Here is a 22860-nt window from a genome sequence, read left to right as displayed (position 1 = left end):
AATAAAGATAGTTCCACTGTATGATCTCTATTGAATTCTAATTCAGACTTGATGGACAATGTTCCTCAGAAGGTCATCCCACTCAGAGTCAAAATAAACAGTAGAAACAAAGCTGGCAGAAAGTTAGGTAGAACAACCTTCATGTTAGTCTGCTTGGAAATAAGCCCCTTAGAATGTACAGGACAACTGAATTGTATGTTGTGTGGATGAATGTAAGAGGTCTTTTTTTTGCTTTTGTATTGTGCTCAATTATCTTGGGCTCTTTTTAAAACCAAGAGCAATCACAATATTCAAAGTCATGAGTTTCTTAAGTGAATTTCTTGCTATGACAGAGTATGTTGGATTTTGTGACTTAATTTCTCTGGTACCGGAGCTCTTACTAAGAGCACCAGGTTGTTTCCTCTATTGATGTTCCACCTCAGCCACTGAGAGTAAGTTGCCTATTTCTCGGATATTCCCCCAAAGAGTTTGAATGAAACAAATCAGCTTATATGCTCTACCTTACTTGTCCAAGTTGCCTGCATTGATTTTTTTTTAGCCTTTTTCTAAACATTTGCTTTGATTGTAGGGCTGAATCTCAGCATCATGTTCTGAATTCCCTGCTGTGGAGGTTTATTTCTTGCGGTTGATACACTTCAGGATACACTTTCAGGAAAACTGAAGCAAATGCAGAATTGCCATGTGTTGTTTTTGTGGGTAACTTCTACTGTAAGCATCATTTGAACTCAGCCATCCCAGCATCTGTTTAATCCAAGCACTGGCCTCCAGTCTTAAATTGCTTGATTGATTTTGCTAGAGGGGGTTAAAATGTTTTTTGGCTGCAAAATATTTCCTCCTGACAAGGATCAGGAAAGTTCCATCGGTGACTTCCAATTTCTGTCCAGTGTGTTCCTCCATCTTGGAGGAAAGGCTCCAAACATTTTCTTCTTTATTCTTTCTCCAGATGGGGCTGAAACCTGTAGAAATGTTTGGCATAACAATTGCTGGTAGCATTTGATTTTTAAATTTTCAATGCAAGTCACATCCTTCTGAAAAGTTGACTTCCAGATAGTTTACTGCTTTTCCTAAAAATCAAACATAGCCATACTGTTCTATCAAGAAAAAAAATAAAAAATCATTAGGTAGTGCCAGTCAAAGAGGTCCACCTACACATCAGGAAAACTCTGCATCTGCCCCCAAAGATATCCCTGTACTTCTGTGCTGCCACCTGCAATCCAGTGGTAGTTCACCAGAACTAAACAAAAAATCCAGCTGTTCAGCAAATATAAGAAAAGATATTTTTTTCTGCAGCATGCTTTTGGTTTATGAAGAATGCACATTCACATACCAATCTCCCACTCTTTGCCTTTTGATTGAGAGGGTGACCCGCTACCATGTCCTCTGCCTCCTAGCCTTCCAGTTACAAACTGCGGCAAATGAGATTGGCCCAAAGGAAAACCAGCCTAGTTTCTTCTCCATTTGGGACAGTTTTTGAAATGAATGGCTGTGATTAAACAGAGCTCAGAACTATGCAAAAAAGTATGGAAGCTTTCACATTTTTCAGCATTTGTCATTAGAATATTTGTAAAAGAAAATCAGCCGAGAGATTACGGATATGAAGTCTAAAGCTTAAACTCGCTCAATATGGGGGTTGTAAATGGAGTGCATTTGTTGGTGGGAGATGTCATATTTCACCTGGCATTTGTGAACCCCTAACTCTGAAAATACAAGGCCATTGGAGAAATTCACAGGTTCCTGTTTAGCAGAGAAGAAAAATAAATATTAGATAGATTTTTCAAAGCTGGGGGAGCTACATTTGAAATTTTGAGGTTATAGACACTTTCACAAAATGGCTGGTAAGATAGTTGTGGCCATTCACAAAACACCCATTTACCAGAAGGCAAAACTGATGAGATTGTTCCCCACATCCCTTCTAGCCTTTTTCATGGAGCTTAGCTTTGTCATTTTTTCCTGTACAAATAGACAAATTTTATCTAATTTATGGACTTTCTTACATCTTAGTCATCCCCTGCACTTTAGAGTACAGATTAAAATTTTAAAGCATGAGTTAAATTGATTATTTTTGGTCAGTAAACTTGGTTTTTAAGCATATATATTTACATATGTATTGAGGAAGATACCTAAGCTATAGACATCCCTTAGTGGACCTGCTGTGGTCAGGTTGTATCCAAATCCATCTCTGAATTTATCCATATCTATTCTGGCTTTCTCCAATCTGGTGATTCCATATGAATGGAAAACCACTCCAATCATCCCTAATTGGCTACAGTAGCAATAACTTGTTTGGGGTGATGGGCTCCCTAAAACATTTAATTTTACCTATATTTTTGCATCTCCTTTTCTGTGGCTCCAAGACAGCATCACTAGCATGCATGAATGGCAAAGCCCATTATCAAACAGCTGAAGGCTGTGAGGCATTACTGGGTGGCGTGGTTGGGGCATGACAGCTAAACTGTCCTTCTTTTGAAGGCAAGAACATATTATTTATTTATTTATATACCTACCTACCTACCTACCTAAGGGACCGTCTCATCCCCGTTACATCAACCCGTCCCACCTGGTCGAGCAGAGAGGGCATGCTTCGGACCCCATCTGTAAGAGAATTCCATCTGGTGGGGTCCAGGAGGCGGGCCTTCTCTGCAGCAGCTCCCGCCCTTTGGCACACCCTTCCCCCGGAAGTGAGGTTAGCCCCCTCTCTCCTGGACTTTAGAAAACAGCTGAAGACCTGGTTCTGCTACCAGGCTTGGAGTGGGGAGAGGAAGAGCCATTCTTGGGGCTGGCTGGTTCCCTAGTCCTACTGGGACCGGTCTTATCCCCTTATTAGTAGAATTAGATCTACCGTTACTTGGATTTGACTGTATTTTTATATTTATTGATTACTGGTATTATTTATGATTTTATTGAATTTTAAATTGTTTTTATTGTGAACCGCCCAGGGTCCCCCGTGCGGGGGAGATGGGCGGTCATAAAAATATAATAAATAAATAAATGATGATTTGATTCTTCCCATGTGCACATCAGTCTTGAGCAGGAGAGCAGCTTCCTATCTGCTGTGGCCACAATTTGCATGGGAAGGAGCTGTAAAATGGAATGGGATTCCTTCCACCTGTTTTGAAACTTCTGACATTATTGGATTGGCCCAAGAAAGAAAGCACAGCCAGTACAATATGAGTGGAGCACCAGCAGAATAAGGAAAACTTCAAAGCCATTAAGGCTTGTCCTGTGTTGGCATCAGGAAGTGCCTAGAGTAGAAAAGGAAAGGACTCCAGCTCTGCTCATGAGCATCAAGCTATACGTAGGCTGAAATTTGTTCAGGAAGGATAGCAGTTTAGTCCTTATAACAAGTTACATATCCTTTGCCACTTCAGTGTAGGACATGAAGATGCCAATGAGAACCTGAAACAAACTGGCCATAAAATTTCCAGCCATTCTTTGATTTTCCCCTGGAATTACCCTTTGTGCCAAAATCTTTCCACACCTGAGAATGTTAAATGCAGAAAAGGGCACATTTCCCTGCCCCAAAGTCCTTCCTGTACACGTGTTGGCTTTGAGACAAACAGCCCATGAAGTTAGCTAATTCTTGAATACATCTAGTTTGGAGGTCAGCTTAAGGTTTAGGAAAGGAGCAACATCCACCATCATGTGACTCTGCCATCTGCTTTTGCTCTGAGAGAAATAGTAGCAAAGGGAAGTCCAGCAACTGCATGTCAGTGGAAGAACTTGCGCAAAGCCTACCTGAGTTTACTCCGGTGAGGACCTTCTGCATCTGGGGTCAGCCACCACAGCAGTCCTCAAATTAAGCTTTGTAAAAACTGGCTTCATCTCACCTCCATGGGCATCAGATTCCTTTCCAGACTCCTGTGACCTCATGGTTTCCATAGTAGCAAATGTGATTCAAAGGTAGGGGGCTGCTTCTGGAAAAGAAAACAAAGGATAAAGACCAGATGAAATGACACAAACTGAATAAGGGAGGATGTGCAGGGGTTGTAAATTTTAATGGGGTAATTATGGTATTAGTCACAAACATTCAGTCCAAAACAGCTATGAGTGTGTCTCACCATTTGTGTGCACAACAACACATCAAAGAGAAGACTGGCAAAGCTTACTGTTGCACGTCAAATTAGCAAAGAATTGACAAGGAAGTATCAAGTAAAAAGATTGTTTATAAACAAAAGAGATACGGTTAACTTTCAACTCAAGCCTAGCAGAGGCTGTTTGGCATAAAAACTCCAAGGGGGCTCACTCCTAAAATTCTTAGCTAGCTGGTCAAAGCACCAAGAAAGGTCAGTGTTTGCTTCTTGTTGGGACTTGGAGATGTCAACCTCCCAAGAGTTGAAGTGCTTTCTTCTATATCCCTTCGTATCCCTTTGGTCTGCTATAATTTATTTATTTTTATTTATTATTCAAATTTTATTACCGACCATCTCCCCTGAAAGAGGGACTCTGGGCGGTAATAATGTCCTTGCATTTATTGCAAAGCGTGACCTTTTCCCCATCTGGAAAATCAGAAATAATTTCATTCTCATTCACAAGAAGTGATTCATAATAAAGTGCGAGTATCAGCAATTTAATTTTCATGGAGAGTACAACTGTGGTTTCTGCCCAATCATGGCATCAGTGCTATACTATTAAAATTATTTCTGGCTAAAATAGTACATATTCTTAGACCAACGTAGACTCTGTAGTGCAAACCAAGGTCTCAACAGTCTTTTACATCCCCCAGCCAGGCCAATGATTCAATTAATCTCCAACTTTCTACCCTGTGGTTTTTCACTATTACATCAACATAACTGAAGAGCTAATTCTCCAGAATCTATTCAGTTGAGGACAGTGAATACAACACATACAGCCCCCTTGAGAACACATTACCAGCTCTTTTTATGCATCATTTAATGCCTGTTGTATGTATGCTGAATGTTTATGCCTTTGGGACAGAGTACAAACTTTAGCTGGGGAACTCAACAAATTTATTCTTCACTTGATATTTAGATAATATATTGAAGTAGAATTCAGTTTATACAACTGTTGCTATTTACTGTTTATATGCTACCTTGTAACAAACTAGAAATATCTGATAAGTTCACAATTTGAATATAAAACCAGTTTAAGTACAAAATGTTACCACAAAACAGTTAAAGCATTCTAGATTTAGCAATTAAGGATAGGTATGGTGATACAAAGAAAACTCACTCACTTCAAGGTGCTTTTAGGATATATAAAAGTTGGTTAATCCCAGCAGTACTCATTTCTGCTTTTCCACCTTCATTCACTAGTCCAGGGATACGTCAATCTAGGACCATAATCTGAGTAACTGGATTGTAATGTGCATTGTCAGCTCTCTGTTAATAAGAAGACTCGATACCCATTCCAAGATACTTTGATACTGAGTACTGCTTATGGTAGATTGCTAGTTGAAAGACAAAAATATAGTCTCCTTTAAGTCCATCTTGATTCCTGGTGACTTCAGAGATATGCTTTTGTAGTGTTCTTGACAGCGCTATAGAAGTGGATTGCCATTGTCACCATCTGGGATATCTTTTTGAATTCCTAGTCTAGTCTACAATCCTGGTATTCCATGGAGGTCTGCTGACCAAGTACTAACCAGGCCTGACCATGTGCAACTTTCCATCCCAAACATAGCCAGTCAGGTACTGCTACCTGCCGAGTGTTTTTTGGGAGCAGAATGTCAAGTCAATATTTCTGAGTGTGTGGCCTTGCCTGCCATTTCTGGTACTGGAAAAATACTTGGCATTCCCTGACTCAGGACCAATTTTGTACTGCTATTCCTATAATCCACATTTTGGTTTGCCATGACAGTACTATGAAGGACAACCACTTTTCCAGTAGATGGTTCCAAGACCAATCTCTGGAATCTCAACTAAGCATCTCTCACCAGCTGGGTTTGCACAACACACTAGCCTTGACTAAATGGTATTGAGTTGTTTGCAGTTTAGCATATTATAGAAACACAGCTGTTGTCGTTGCATATTGTGTGAACCAGGCCACCCATTAAGCCATACTATGGTTTATTTCTTATGGCATAGCATTTTATGTAATCACAACAATTGTGTTTGGTTAACTTGGGTTTAGTATGTTGGATGATCCCTGCCTTGGAGCAGAGAATAGGTATATATTGGCCAATCATCTAACACAGCATGAGGTTATTTATAATAATAGGAAGGATCCTTTGCTTAGTGATAGAATATCTACTTATGGGCAAAGGGAACCATGGTTCAGTTCCTAGCAAGAGTGAAAGGGCTTTTAGGAACTGGAACTGTTTCTTTTTTCCTGGGACCTTGGTGAGCTATCAGATTAAACTAACCTTCTGCAACTTGGTAGATTTCAAGTCCCAGAATTTCTCAGCTAGCGTGGTCATTTCTGAGAAGTCTAGAAGCTGACATTCCCATATTTGGAAGGCTCCCAAGCTGGGGAAAGCTGAAGTAAATCAGATTGCCTGACTAGACACGAGACAGTTGCCTTCATTCCCAAGAAATTAAGGATTGTCTTAATGCAGCCTTCTCCAATCTAGTGCCTTCCAGATGGACCATGTTTTCTGGAGTTGATAGGACACCAGATTGGGAAAGAATGCCTTAATGGCTTACAAACTGCATGTGCCAATAATAGAGTTTGCATGCTGTATGAGACAGAGAGTGTTTGCCTGAGGGTTTATCACTCAGCTTGCAACATGTGCTGCTGGAATTTTATTTTGGAAAAGCTGTTCAAGAAGGAAATGTAATAACTGGGCTCCCCATTTATTTTAGGCTCAGGCAGCTGGTTCTCCACATACTTCCCCCACCCACGGGGCTGGCCGCTCCATGCCAATGCCAGTCAGGTCCACATCTGCTGGTTCTACCCCAACTCATGTACCCCAAGATTCACTTACTGGTGTTGGTGGAGATGTCCAGGAAGCATTTGCACAAGGTGAGACATAATATACATACCCGTTTGTTCATGTATATATGAAGTATGAGGGAAGGAGCAGGGAGGGGAGAGGATGAAAGCTCTAGGGTGCACAATTTATTTTTAGAAAGTATTTTAAAATATACTTCTACAGGAGAACAGAAAAAACACTGTGTCCAGCAAGGTACTCTGCTTTTGTTCCACTGATTTCTCTGTGTTTCAGATATGCAGGGATATTATTTAGCTAGTTCTGTGTGGTTCACGCAAAGTGCTTGTTAATTTTCTCTGAAGTATTCCACTCAGTTGGAGATGGAACATGCTCAGATCCACTGCACTCCCAGCACCTGTCTGCCCAAGTACTTCCAGGAGGTCACCCCCTAACCTGTTGAAAATAGCAGGGGTTGACATTGCCTGGGGTACACACAAAGTCCTCACTGGGACTGCTGCTATGGCAGCCAGTGCCACTGCTGGCTTCCTGCTCCCTCTTTTTCACAACTTCTCCAGCAACTGCAGTTGGTAGACTTAGCATGAGCTCTTCTGCAGCAGGCAGTGGGAGCAGCTGTGGCTGATGTTCTCTTTCTCCCACACCTTTTTTCTAATACTGCCCTCCTCCAGCTACCACCACAGCCACCACCACCACCACCTCAAGTCACAGCTGCCTCTAGCCTCCAGGAAGCCCAGCTGTTCATCTATGGAAGGCACAGAGGCTATTGTTGCTGTTGTCATAATCACCGCCTTCCAAGGAACTGCTTCAGCAATCATCTCTCTTCTTTCGTTCGGCTTGGCCACTTTGGGGTGATGAGCCAGGAGTCAAGTCACTTGTTGACTAATTTAGATAACTCCCTAAATGTATAATTACTTCTATTTGCTGCTTCTGATGCCCCCCCTTTCCCTGTGCCCTCAACCTGTTTTAAATTTTTAAGCCAATAGAATCTTCATAAAAAAGCAACAGAAAAGAAAAAATGTTTTAAAGATGTATGTGACAGAAGCAAAAGAGGAGCCACAAATAATGCTTTGGGAGAAAATGCAGCACAGAGGGGCCACCAGTGAGAAGGCACTCACCTTAAGGGATGGTCAATGTTCAGATGACCATTGAATAACCTTGGCCCGAGCTGTTTCCTACTTTAAGTCAAGGCCAGCCTTTTTCATTAAATTCAGAGACAAGCAGCCAATGCAAACTAATGCAAAGTAGCTCTAATATGATCCACACTTTTCTACAACTGTTCAAGACACCTTCACCGTTTGTCATTTGTATTTTTAAAGAGAGCCAATAGAATCTCACTGGTGGCCCCTCTGTGCTGCATTTTCTCCCAAAGCATTATTTGTGGCTCCTCTTTTGCTTCTGTCACTTACATCTTTAAAACATTTTTTCTTTTCTGTTGCTTTTTTATGAAGATTCTATTGGCTTAAAAATTTTAGGCCCTGGTGTTCTTAAATAGTGTTCAAATGTTATTGTTGTAAATTTGTCTTTGATATACTGTTTCTTCATTTGTGTGGTTAGCTATAATTTTCACAACAAATCTGCTAAAGATCAAGAAATGATCATGGAAAATAATCAATACAGCTGCAGTTTAGGAGACTGAGATCCTGTGCCTGCCCATTCCCAGTGTCTGAGTGTACAAAAAGCCAAAACCCTCCTTAAATTAATTGCAGGCCAAAGGTTTTTTTTGGTGGAAGTGATAAAAAAGAAACACAGGGTATTCCCTTCCCCCCTTCCTTTTGGCTCCTGTCCAGCTGACATCATCCGAGAGTGCATTTAGTTAGCTGTTTCTCCCCCAATCAGTGTCTAAGGGTCTTTCCACACTGTAAAGTTGAAGTGCTTTCCACCCAATCTTGTATTGGTGGAAAACAAGGGAAAAAACACTCTTTTAACATTGGTTCAGCCAAGGATGACTTAAGCCTATATCGCTCATGGTCTGGAGATGGGAGGAAGGTAATGGCATGGGTAGAGGGGAAAAATACATAATGCCAGAGCATGACTGTATTTGTTAAGTATAAGTGGGGAAACAGCCTTAGGATCAGTCTTTACATCTAGGATAGGCACAGATTCTCATCAATATTTCCTGGAACACAGGCCATCCTAGCAAAGAGAGACCTTACCTTTGGACTGGGGACTAATTTCCACTTTAGCTATTGAAGTCCACAATGTAAGAGTGTTACAGCCACTAATTTTCTTAGAACAATGAGTTTGTATATTACTTCATCACCCTTTCTCAGGAACTCGGCGGAACCTCCGTAATGATTTGCTGGTAGCAGCTGATTCTATTACCAACACAATGTCATTTTTGGTGAAGGAGCTTCATTCAGGTACGCAAGAAATTTGTATGTGAACCTATGCAAGGGACTCAAGAGATCTGCCAGGCACATTTGGGTGCCAGTGATGTTTCCTCTGGTGAGGCTTTGAATGGAGAAATCAGTCCAAATGTTAGTAAGTGTCTTAAGTGCTGATGGTGAGCAGGAGGGGGCCCCTATCCAGCAGGGAAAATGCATGCGTAGTTTAGAGACCTTCAGCTGTCATTCAGAGAAACCCAGAACAGACCTGCCTTGAGTTTTGGGGTTTATCTGTCCGGGTTTTCCCACGTTTCTTCAGTTTGGTAGGATCTTCTGTCTACAATAGCAGTAATGAAACACTAGAGACTTTCTCCTTGTCTCGGTGTGGTCTTTGCTTAATCAAGACAATAAGTTTACCACAAGACAATAAGGTTGAAAGAAATATGTTGGTCTAGGACAGTGTTTCTCAATCAGAGCCTTTAAGATGTGTGGACTTCAACTCAGCCTGGGAATTCTGGGAGTTGGAGTCCACACATTTTAAAGTTGCCAAGTTTGAAAAACACTGATCTAAACTTAAGAGTTGCAACTTAGACAAGATTAGTACCCTATTCCTGAGTTCCTCTTTAACCTCCCAAACAAATGAACAAGTATAGCTCACAAGTCTGGCACATGGATAAATCCACTTTCTAGGTAGACAAAAAGACTAATTATCAGTTTCCACTAGAATCTTTAAAAATTAAATGGACTAGAATCAAAGATGCTACATTTGTTTTTAAAATCAAACCATACTTAGATTTAGCTAACTAAGCTTAGGAAGAATCTGAATCTTTGAAAATATTTTACAAACTCATGTTACAGGGGGATTTCCTGGGGTTTTACAAAATAAAGACATTTTCATTTACCAGCTGATCGAAAGCAAAACAATTGCATTTATTTTACTTTTTTTATTCATAAAATTGGTAACCCACCTTTACTAATTAAAAAATTAATGCAAGATAGGATATCACCAAATGTGGGATTTCTAGCTGAGATGGAATAACTTCTAAAGAGGGAAATTCAGATCGAATAATTTGTTCCTTGGATGACCTGGCCACTAGGCAATTCCTTCTGTAGCACTGTAGCCTGAGTCACGCAAGAAATCAATCTGGGGTATGTATGCTGTAGATTTTGATCTAGTTTTCTATTTAGAGTCACGTCCAAGCAAGGGAACAAGTCAGGCTGAACAGGTCACAAAAGGGCATGCTAAATGCACTGGAGAAACCAGATGCTAGAGCACGATCAGAATGCAAACTCAATAGGAAGGCCAGGAAAGACATAGGGTGGGAGTGCTGTCAACTCTGTACAAAAGGCTCAGGCTCCACCATGGAATTCCTATGGGTAACAATAGCAAGCTCCAAAATAATTTAGTGCTGGTGACATCCTATCATTCTCCTAGCCAAAATAGTCATGTGAGTTACATGTGATTAATAAAACCAGAGAGGGATCCTTAGGAAAGTTTGCTGTCTATAAGCAATTGGATGCTTGTTTTTGACTAAACGGATTTTGTAATATCAAAGTCAGAAGGATCCAAAGAATCTACTCAGGTCCTCTAATATTTCATGCTAGTCATATATCCATGGCCTTATGGTACAGGTAGAATGTGGCACAATTACAGCAGCCTACAGGGTCCTCCAGTGTTCTGATTTATTCTTAAAAAATATTCTGAAAGACCTGGGCACTCCAGTACTCTTTTACATGGTAACTAAAACAAGGATGGCAGCAGACCAATAACTGTTCCTCCGTCCTGCAAATACATGGCCTTTGGAGGTCCTGTGCTAATATTTTCACAATCATCTTCAGATCTTTATGTTTAGCTGGGAAGTTGCTGAGTGTTTTTGCAGAACCAACCAGGCACTTGATATCTGTGGACTCCAAAATTGCAGCCATTGGTTCTGACAGTCTGGAATCCTGAGGCTCTGAATTTATTTATTTATTATTTATTTATTAAATTTATATCACCACCCATCTCCCCCAATGGGGGACTCTGGGCGGTTTACAATAAAATAACCCTAATTTAATTGGCCAGACTCTTCTGCTCACTTTTGGAAATGAAAAGATGTGTACAAGTTGTAAAAAGTGGGATTTGTTCTACCATCAGCATCCACGTTTTATGTGTTGTGTTGAGTTCTTTGCAGTTGAGGCAGATGACAGATGAAACAAACTGCAGGCGCCCACTTTGATGAGAGGCAGGCAAGGAGATCCTGGAAAGTATCTGACCCCCTCTCATTTGTGTAAATCAAGAGAAACGGCTGGAGTCAGGGCTCCTCAACAACTAATGCTGAGCTGGGCAGTTTATGACTGAAGTAGCCATGATACAACCACATCCTGTCCCAACCCTCTTTACCTTTGTTGAGCCTGGTTTCCATATGGAAACCTCACAGCTGTACAATCTGAAATCTGTCCTCTGTCTGGCCCATAGCATCCTGGGTGACTGCTAAAAGAAATCCAGCCATTATGAGAATCAAAAAGTGGTTTCATTGGACTCAGCCAGGGAAGCCAGCAGGAGACATGGCCTCAATCCAGCCCTTCTTTCACTACAAAATAAAAAGCAGATTGGTTACAATCTTGCCCCAGAGCCATAGGTAGAGGGCACAGTTAAATGGCATCTTCCATGCTTCTAAGCCAGCATAGCTGATTGACCTCAAGAAAGCAGGTGGTGTACATCTCTATCCCATGCTCCTCCATGGTCACTTTGGAAAGCCAGATAAGTGTTGATTCCATGCCCCAAGCTGGACCTACAGCAGCAGTGCAGAAAGGGTAGCCCCAGCATCTCTTTTGTGATGCCCCCAGAGCCCCCCAGAATAGGTGGGGCTAAAATGTGGCTCTTTTTTGCATTTTTTTTTAGATATGGGCAATTTAAGTTACAAAGTGAGCTCCTTAAGCCTTACAAATGTTTAAGCAGTGTTTCTCAACCGTGGCAACTTGAAGATGTGTGGACTTCAACTCCCAGAATTGCCCAGCCAGTTACAGTCCACACATCTTCAAATTGCCAAGGTTGAGAAACACTGGTTTAAAGAGCCCCTTAAACCTAAAATAGCCCTTGATCCTGCTCATTTTTGGAATATAGTCCACAGTTTGAGCCAACAAAGTTGCACTTGTACAGTCCTGTCCTAGAGCCTTAAATTTGCACTGTCAGTGGGCTACAAGGTACTACCCCTGTGTCTTACCACTCTGAGAAAACAGCCTCTCTTTTCTCTGTAGCAATCTTGTTCCTCTTCTCTTGTGAGATATTTCCTCTTCCTTTGCTCTTTTCAGCTTTTTGTCCACCATATTCTACTTTTAGCTCCTCTGTACTCCTGCCCACCACCCAGCTGCTTTCTGCCCTGTACTTAGGGAAGTGTCTACATAGTGCACATTTTAAGAAATGAATTTTACAGAATAACTTGAAACCAACGTACATGGTGTATACAAAAGTTTTTTCCTACTGAATGTAGACACTCAATCTTTTAGAATCTTGTTTGATTGATTTTGATGTCAATGACTTCCGCTCAGGAGGGTTAAGAGGGGCTGTAACGCATCCTTTGCAGAATGTGCCATTCATTTATTTTAGCCTCAGGATTCTGTTTTCTGCTAAGAGGATGTTTGGTTGTCCCAGTCTGGTTGAAGATTTTGGCTTCTGGGCTCCAGGTAGAGGCTGAGATCCAGACCAAAGCTTGTGAGCTGCACCCTCTGTCCGTGTTTGTTATGCCATCTTGTAGAAAGAATTGCACCTTGGGTCGCCCATAGAAAGAGTAGCAGAGCTTGTTAAGTCACCTGCCCTTATGGCCTCCTGCTCCCTATTTGCTCCCTCACTTGTTCTCACTGCTGCTGGCTTTTTTCTGTCTTAGGGGGAGAGGAAGGTGGTGAGGAGGAGGAAGAGGAGGACAAGATGCAGAATGGGAAGGACCGAGGTAAAAGCAAAGCTGCTGTATCTCCTGTATCAAGTATTTGGCAAGGTTTGGGAATGTGCTAAAAAGCCTAACATACTTCAAGTTTAAAACATGTCCATGATTAATTAGAAAACAGAGTTTAAGCACACATGGCACAGTTCACCTTGGTCCCAGTGTTGGCATGGCTGTGAGTTGGTCCTGTTGCTGATGGATCTGTATTTGCCAGCTGCAACAGAGGGCTCCACAAATGAGACTTTTAGCACCTAGCTGTAATGATCAACTAGATGGCTTCGCATTTTAACTGCTTACATTTTGGTTTAATCAACCTTAATAGATGTGAGATCCCAAAAATAGCTCCATAAGCCTAATATAGGTGGAGCCAAAGTGAACATGGACACCAAATGGCATGGAAAAGAAAAGATCTGCAATGTTAGTTCAAACTATTTTAAAGGCAGTTATCTTGCCAGTGACACTGAGGATGTGATTTATTTTCACATGTTTGTGCACACACATATTTGCTTACCAATTGGCGTATTTCTTCCCCCAGGCATTTAATAGTTCCTTGTTAGTGGAAATGACTGCACAGTGCACTGCGTGATTTAGCTTGCCTGATTTGTCTTTGGATTACTAATTCTTTTTAACTTGATTTAAAAAGTTGACTAAGACCTAATACAAGTGCTTCTTTCAGAGACATAATGTTCACATTTTAAATCATGAAAATAAAAATGATCTGTGGCTTTATCAAACTTTCCTTTGCTTCTTGCAGGTTAAATTAAAACAAAAACTGGACCGGCCAGAGGTTTAAGTAAGTGTGTGCCCATTTCTGTTCCATGCAGGCAGAAGCCATTGTAATTCTTACAGCTGAATCAGAGACAAATGTTAGGATTGTCCCCCATTCTCTCTTCATAGACATGCAGAGAATAAGACTATAGCAGAGCAGTTAATAGAGATTTGGGGGTGGGGGGCAAATATCCTGCTACAGATTCCCCCGTGCATCTGTTCTGGTATTCAAACACTGCTTGTTTCAGAAAGTCTATCCTGACTATGCACCAGGCTCTGGGCAGTTCACAATCCATAATATGATTTAAATGATTTACCGGTTGAACTTTTGTTTCTTGCTTATATCTCCCAATTTCTTATTTGCAGTTAATATATGGGGAATTTATGGGCATGGAGATGCCCTGCTTGATTATATGTTTCACCTCTGTTCCCCATTGGAGAGATAAAAGGCCATAGTATTTCAGAAACCCTGCTCCCTGAGGTTTGGGTGCATGAATTCTGATGGCCAGAAGCTAGCTTGGAGGTATCCACACTCAATTTCTTATTCTTTCTTTTATACATTCTTGGTGTGGCAGTAATATTCTTGACAGTGTTTATTGCCCACTTTGTGGGGACATTTTACTGGAAGTGCCAATTGACAGTATGACAACTTGGAATCCTGTAAGCCCCATCCCACCCAGATGCCTTAAGAAAGTTGAGTCACTTTTCTTCATGGCAGAGCCAACCTTAGATATGAATTACACATACCATCCCAGGTTTACCACTGCTGTCAGCCCTGCTGAGAATCATATTCAGCATGGTTCTTCACTTATGAACTTTGGTCCTGACCGATGGTCTAAAAATCAGAGCATGTGTTTCCAGTGAGGATTGCTTACTAGGTTCCATATTTTAAACATTGTTTAGGAGGATAGCATTCTGTCAATACTGAGGCAGAGTTTGGAGCTGTCTAGTTTCCTGACAATAGCAAATTCCCAGAGATTTTAGAAAGAATTATTTTCCCTTCCCTATCTGCAGATGCCAGGGATTGAACTAAGGACCTTTAGCATGCCAGACCTAGGTTCTGCTTCAGAGCTATAGAATAAATGGGCGTGATCTTAAGCGTAACTGCTCCACATAATACAGGTCACATGAAGTAACAAATTGGGACCTTTTATAGCAAGCTTTTGGATTTCACAGAACCCAGAAGTTTCTTTCTGCTGCCAACACAGCTGATGTAGTCTGGGCCTATCCTGACAACATTCATTCAGAGGAACCAGATACCTATTTCAGCATTTCATATTTATGGTCAAACAGAAATCCTGTTTGATAGCTACTCCAAAGGGAATGGGATGGGGGAGAGATTGGGAATGTAAGAAATCCAAATGTTGGAGACCTCACTGTGATGAGTTTTATACTCTCAGTATTACAAGTCTACTAGCACTTAGTGGAATTATGTCCACCTTGCTTAAAATGCTTTGTGCTCTCCTCTTGCAGTTGTCTAAGAGATCCCACTGTGTTTCCAATGAAGTGCTGATTCAAAAGAAATTTTTCTTTCATGTGGGCCTTGGAGCCCTCAAGGAATCACCTGCTGGGACTATGATCTGGAAGCAATTTGAAATGCCTGTAGCTTTTTAAGGAGATGCACATGTCATGTATATGTAGCAAACAGAAACCAGTTTGAAGCCTCGTTTAATGTTTTTGGCTCTCCACAAAAGAAAATTGACAATAGGAGAGACACAAATAAGAGGGAATTGGCTAATTTGACTACTGGCTAAATTAGTTTTTAGGCAGATTTAAAATTCTGTGTGTGTCTCCTGTAGGACAGGTGTCCTATGAGATTCTCTGTGTCTTGATACAGGTAACAAGGTGTGAGCTCCTATTCTAAAGACGTCTCCACATTCTTCAGAAGAGGCATGATCCAACTGACACATCCACCATTGTGAAGCTGTGACTAACACAACTATTGCAGGGGAGCAGTCTTCTTCCAATGGACAGAACGGCTTTTCTTGGGGGGGGAGGGCAGGGGCATCTCCTTAAGTTTGCATGTCCTATTTCTGTAGGCGTTCCAGTGCTAACTGGACAGAGCCTCATCTCTGTTTCAGTGAGAGAGCTTTTTGAATAATGGCTTCTGAAAATGCAAGCCACCTTCCTGTGAATTGTCCCCATTCTTTACCTGGGCTTCATTGTTCACACCTTACCATGCACTGGTAATTCCATTTGTGATCTTCAGTCCCTCATGAGCAGACTCGCAACTGGCTGTTTCTTCACCAAGTAACGGAGATGAATGCTGGCTGTGGACTCTGATGTGGCAGCAGCCCCTCTTGCCTTTTCAGAATGCTGCTTTTGTCTGCGACTGGCAGGTTGCTTGGGTTGTTTGTGAATGCATGTCACACAGTGCAGGTGCGAAGCAAGGTGTGTTCCAGACAGTGGTGGTGCTACCAGGAGGCAACCAATTTGGGCACCACTAAAGATGGTTTAGTGATAAATGGACAGTTCTGACCCACAGAGCCAATCCATCTGGAGATTTCTCTCTGTCAGTCTCATCAAAATGAATGAGAGCACCATTAGAGCATCACCTAGAGCATCACCACCATGCCCCTGTGCAACTGGCTTGTTTCAGTGAGGGTCGTATAGGGTAATGACTTGGTAGACGTCCCCTCTGTTTCATTTCATTAAATGGGCAGCTTTGAGGATTTCCACCATGAGCACTCTAGTGTGTCTTACACCAGCCCAGATGTCAGGAGAAGGATGGGAGAAAGGTCCAGCATCTAGCAGCTACCTTTAAGAATTCTCAGAACAGGTGGCTTTGTGGTTGTTGCTTTACATGATGGCTTAATGGAAAAAAGCTGTTTTGACAAGTACTGCTATTACCCAGTGCCCTTTCCCGCATCAAACGCCAGTCACTCAGTGAAGCAGTCGGCCTGCCTGCTCTGGTGGCTGAGGAACCTCTCAGTCCCTTCCATCCATACGTGATTCCCTTTTCCCTTCAGAGGCTTGCTCTGATGGAGATGTGGAGTAGCCTTGGAGTGAACTCTGACTGAGCTGGCTGGCTGTGCTGGTTCTCCAGGGAGCAGGCTTAGAAGTTCCATATTGCCTTTTAGGGGTAAGAGAAAGTCATGCACAAATGGTCAACTGATTTCTTTGAAGATCTGAAAGTCCAGTTTTAGAACCAAGAGCTTCACTTTGCTAAAACCCCGATGTGTACAGTCATATAGGACAGTTCTACATCTATCCTCTTTTGTTGTTCAGGTTAGGTAAATGAAATGCTGCTAGCCTTTGCATTATAAATAGTTGCCTGTAGCTATAGAAATACACGTAGACACCCAAAGCTGAGATTATTGTGACCACAGCAAAACCTTCAATCAGAAATTGGGGGATTTTTAACCATTTTGCCTAACCATTTTGCCAACACAGGGCATACCTGGCTGGGACAGACCAGAGGTTCTCCAGTTCAACCATATTTAAGTTCCTCTGTCATGACACCCCTCCATCATGTATAGTAGGGGGACAAAGAAACTTGATTTTTTGCTAAACCTTCTAGAAGAAGCCAGGAGTGAACCATTTCCATATAGTTGCAAAGAAAACTACATAGAAGTCTACATAGTCACCAAGAATTGAGTCAATTCAAGAGGCTGTTTACCTTGCTGGAAGTACAAAATCATCATAATTACTAGTCTACTGGTCAAAATCAAGTATCTGCCAGTAGATCCTGTTCTGCCTTCTACCCAACCCTGAAGTACATGACAGAGCGATCCCTGCTTACAAAACATTTTTTCCATCTCCTGCCACCTCCCGTTCTAGAAGCCAAGGTCATGCTGGATGAGATGGTTTGCTATATCTCACAATGGGCCCCTCTACGCACAAATGTGCCAGCCTCAGAAGTAGGAGCAGCAGCTTTCAACCAGCCCCAAATTGCCAACTACCACTGTCTATTGTAGCAGAAAAGGCCCTGCATCTTGACCCTCCAGAAGCTTCTCTTCCTGCTATCAGCTACCTCCAGAGCCAAACTCTCATGCAGTTGTATCTCTCTCCTTTCTTGCAAGCCGCTCCAGGAGGTGATTATAACTGAAAGGCTCGTTCCTACATGAAGCTCCAGGATCTGTTCTTCAGGCTGTGACAAGACAGATGAGTGAAATTGGTAGCCTGCGCTTGTTAAAAGTGACTCCCAATGCCATGCATCTGGATCACTTCATCCACAACACCATATATTTTGGCCTACAAAGCAATTAACATATGCTTCATATTACTGGAGCTGAAGGGCTCGTGGGTTGGCTTTAAGGCAGTTTTTAAGCCTTCCTGGCAGGCTGAAGTGCACAGAGGAGCTAGTGGCTCACTCATCCCTCTGCATGCCACAGGAGCTTAGGAAGTACTCCCTTTCCCCTTCACCTGTGGCACTTGGGCTTGGAAGATGGGTCTCTCACTGAGCTGTTGGCCAAAGTTCAACACAGCCACACAGTAAGTCCTGATGGAAGCAATGTCAAATTGAACTGGGCTTCACTTATGGTAAACTGAAGCTTTTCTTGAACCTTCAGCAAGTCATTGTGTCTCCTTTTTAGTATGGGCCAGTTTTTTTCTGCTTGGACTTCTGGGTAGGCAAGAAAATCAATGAAGAATGCCCCTGAGCGCGCGCACAGCTTATTTGAGGATCCTGCATGGCTCTGAATTGCATCTCTGACCTTGTTGAAAGGAGAAATCATGAAAAAATATTATTTGGCAAGAGATAAAATAAGGGGTCAAGCTCTTTCTCTGCCATCCACCGCTAAGGAACATCTTGGCAACTATATTGCTGAGGCTGAAGATGTGCCCAAGACTGCTGGCTGAGCCAGCTGGTCTTCAAAGAATTTGGCATTGCTGCTTCAGCTGCCCCATGCATGCTCACCAAGCCTTCTGGCCCTGTCTCTTCTCTAGGTGTGAACTCTTGCAATTTAGGCAAAACATTTTTTGGCTGCTGTGATTTGGCAAGGAGGGGACTCTGTTCCAAAGCATTTTGCAGCATCCTTTTCAATATGGTAAATGTGCCTTTGAAAGCCAGGAGACAAAAAGATGTCCCAACTACAGTTGAAAAAGATCTGCTCTCTGGGCATGTATGCAAGGCTTAGTGCTAATATTTTTGGCATCCGGAAGACAAAAGACAATCATCTGCTTTTCAAAATGCATTCAACTGCTGTTTTCACAGAGATCCAATTATCCTTGAAGTTGGGAACTTAGCTATCCTTAGAATATGTTCACATGACATACTAACCACAAACTAGCTAATCCAGGCTTTGTGATTAATTTATATTTCAGTGTCTTGTGTGAACCCAGAAAAATGGGTAATTGAGTAAACTTTGTTTCAGCTAACCATTAAGTGTGTCATGCAGACACAGCCAAAGTGTGTTACTCTGGGGGTGGAAATTTTTCAGTATCAGTATCAAAAGACATTTCTTTTGAATCCATGCCTTGTGGTTGAAGAATGTGGCCAAGAATGTGGCTACAGTTTATGGACAGGGTAAAGCAAGATTGTGGGGCTGGAGTCAGATCCAATGATGCCTTGTAAATGGGAAGGAACAGGGAGGCATCTGACTTTTGTCTACTTGCTGCAGTGTGGCACTGGGAACAGGGATAATGGCCTGGGTAAGTCTCCTCCTTCAGGAGTCACTGAGTGATGCTGCTGCTGTTGAGGGACATCAACTGTTCAGATCCGTCATCCTGCACTTGTGCACATCTGGCCCATGATGCTGAGTCAGTAGCTTCTTCACATACCATGGCGTCAGCATGGTAAAACAACACCAAAAAAGGGACAGTGGACAGTGAGCAGCAGTAAAGCTTCTCTTAAGCTTCAGACCAGATTGCCAGCATTTGGAATAGTGTTTATTCTGATCCTGATAGGGGAGTGACGGAGCAGAGCCATCGGGTGTAGCAGATCTGAGAGTGGAACTGAGTTAAAGCTTCCTATTCCATGGCTCAGTGTTTCTCAACCTTGGGAACTTTAAGCTGTGTGGACTTCAACTCACTCATGGATTTCATCTGTATTTTTCTATGTCCAAGTAATTTGGTGTGTGGGTAGAGAGCACTTTGCTAGGTATGAACAAATGTGGGTGACCAGAAAAGATGAGCAGACGCAGCAGGAGTCTGGAGGCAACAGCTGTGATAGAGCTCTGGGAAAGCATGGGGGCCTAACTGAGGGGCCTTGCTGTTCCTGCTTTCTGGGTGGCCTGACTTGCAACTGCAGGATAGGGCAGTGTGTATGCCAAGCCAGATTAAAATGGCACAGACTTCTAGCCAGCCACATAGGCCCGTACTCCAGAAAGATTTTGATCTGCATGGAGAAATTAGGCTTGTTAGGCAAAACTGCTGCTGCTGCTCTTGTACACTCTTTAGCATTCTCTAAAAGGCCCAGTTCCCTTCCTCGTGACATTCTGCAAGGGACAGGGAGGAAGCTATATTAGTGGAACTGTTGGCACGTGTCTGGGAACCAACAGCAGGCAGGAATTAGAGATTGGCTGTGTTCACACAGCACACTTAGCGTGGTTATTGAATTTTCTAGTTCATTCAGTACATTGACCCTAGACTAACACAATGCTAAACCACAAAAACAAAACAAAAACTAACCTAGCTTCACATGTTGTGCAAATGCAGTTGCTAGGTCTTTGACCTGGTGTGCGAACACAGCCATGATGTGTCTAGGCATCTAAGTGAAGCTGTGATTGAGATGAGTCATGCAAGACCAAACAGGAGGCGCAGCAGAGCATTCTTCTAGATGGGAACCGAAGGCAGATCAACCCCTACTCTCCCTGGGATGCAGAGACAAGGGCATGTGTTATGAAGGTACTGGAGCAAAGCTTCCTGCTGTTATTCCTGGATGCTTTCAATTGCCCTTGGACCTCACTAATTATGGCTTGCCAATGCTGCACTCATTGTGACCGCATTATCACTGGGGTAGGTGTGATACTGTACGAAAATATGGAAGGCAAGCCAAATGTGCTGATCGTTACCAAGATGTAGTGGAGGGTCTTTTTCCTGTTAAGAGGAAGCAGAATTTATCTAGAAACCATGATGTGGAGAGCAAGGAAACTGCATTGTGTATGTGTGAATATACGTGTGTGTTCTCTTTTTGACACACACATCCTGGATCTCAAACAATACTAGCTCCCCAACAGGCAATTAATACTTCCTTGTCTACTACACAGCACACCAAAACCTAAGTTTGGTACAATGAAAACCAATGTGAGGATGAATGTAATAATTCCAGTTTACAACTATTTTCCCACTCGTGTGTGTGTGGGTGAATGTGTATGTATATGAGAGAGCTCCTGAGTATGTGAATGCAATGTTTTCATTAAGGTTTGTTAAAATATATGGGAGATCCTGTACATGTTGGGAACAAGTCTAAAAAAAGCTGTAAACTAGAAGCCATGTTTTCTCATCTGCCAAATATTTAATAAAGGAGTCCCATCCATCTCTTCTTGTATATGTTTGAATATCTGATGAAATTCAGGGTGAACATAGACATCAGCTCAGCTCAAGTACCAAGGAACAAAATCCTCCAAACAGTGGAGGGGTTTCAAAATTAAATGGGAATTCCTTTCAAAAATGTTATCTCTGAGACAAGAGTCTGACATTTATTCAAGACATGGTTTTAGCATTTCTTTTAATCTCTATCATCTATCTATCTTAGCATATACACTTTATAAAGCAGAATTGGAGTAAGTTCAATCAGAAAGCAGTATTTCTCAAAGTGTGGAGTGACTCAGTCACCAAAACTGCTGCTTCCCATGGATTGCTATCCATACAGCTTCCACATTCTTGCTAGTCACAGTGGCTGCTGATGCTCCAACCTCAACAAGCAGAAAAATGCACAGATTGAGTCCCTTAATCTGAGAAGGCAAATGTGATCTCAGGACCTGGGGACAGGAGCTGCAGAGCCTCATGACTGGCATAGGCCAGCTACCACTTTTCTCATTGATTTGCTAACAGTATTTCCAAACCACTTTTAATTGCAAAGAACCCCCTTTCTCCCACCCTCATCCTAAAAATATTTCACAATGAAAACTAAGGTGAAAATCAAAGTAAAAATCAGAGAGCTAATATCTGAAGAAGGCCAAACTAAAAAGCTGTTTTTCAATTGTTTAAAACCCATCTCTCTGGCAGCCCAGCATTATTGCAGAGTAGAGGTTATTCAGCAAAGTAGGTGAGACACTGCAGGGACGTTACTGCCATGCTGCCACGAAAGAGCAAGCTGCAAGCAAAGCAGAGAAAGCAGAACCTCCTCTGAGCGGCAGAGCACCTGGGAAAGTGATCCAACTAAAGTTCTTTCAGGTAACTTTGTCCCTAGTGGTTTAGAGTTTTAAATGCTAGACTAACAGCTTGGCTCTGGGTAGGTGGCAGACTGGCAACCAGTACAGATTCTTTAGCACAATTGTGTGCGATGATACAGCACATCTGTCAGGAACCTAGCTGCGGCATTCTGCACCAGTTTGAGCTTCTGGATCAGTCTCAAAGATAGTCATGCACAGAGCACGTTGAAGTAATTTGCCAGGAGTCTGGAATAATCCATATTATGAAGTGAATTCTGTTGAAAATCACGAATAAATGCTTTGTACATAGGAGCATTAGCGAGAATACCCGTTTTCTTCACCTCCTATGGCATCATGCTGCCACGATGTCCATATAACACTAAAGACTATATTGTTGGTGGTATGTTCTCCCTTGCTTATATTGCCTCTGCCAATACAATAAACAATCCCTTTGTCTTGCACAACAAAAGGCCAGAAAGTAAAACTGCCTCCAGCACTGGTTGAATAGATAGAATAGCAGAATCTCTCTATGTGTGTGCACCTACCATAGCCCAAGATTACATCATCCAAAGGCCCAACTCCACAGCTTCCCTCTGGGTTGAGGGAGGATACAAGGGGGCCCCTGGGCAGAATAAGAGCACAAAACAGCTCTCCAAATGCAGAGAATGGCAGGTGTGTGAAATGTCCTGGATGTAGAGCAGCTGTTTGGGGCAGCATAGCCATAAATCATTTCTCCCATCCCCATA

The 22860-nt window shown here is 42.3% G+C and overlaps 1 protein-coding gene across 4 annotated transcripts in view; it reads left to right on the top strand.

Moving 5' to 3' along the window:
- Positions 1–21276, top strand: part of DTNB (dystrobrevin beta) — a 111122-nt gene extending 89846 nt beyond the window's left edge. For 3 of the 4 annotated variants that reach the window (XM_063300155.1, XM_063300142.1, XM_063300135.1), the window contains 3 exons: positions 6762–6921; positions 9118–9207; positions 13038–13832. In XM_063300155.1, the coding sequence (XP_063156225.1) occupies positions 6762–6921; positions 9118–9207; positions 13038–13162 (375 nt within the window). In that variant the 3' untranslated portion in view covers positions 13163–13832. The other variant, XM_063300149.1, reaches the window with a different exon arrangement.
- The last annotated feature ends 1584 nt before the right edge of the window (positions 21277–22860 follow it).

This window comes from Candoia aspera, chromosome 1 (assembly GCF_035149785.1).
Source record: "Candoia aspera isolate rCanAsp1 chromosome 1, rCanAsp1.hap2, whole genome shotgun sequence".
Lineage (NCBI taxonomy): Eukaryota > Metazoa > Chordata > Lepidosauria > Squamata > Boidae > Candoia > Candoia aspera.
Note: the sequence above shows the minus strand (reverse complement) of the source record. Positions and strands in the feature narration are given on the sequence as shown.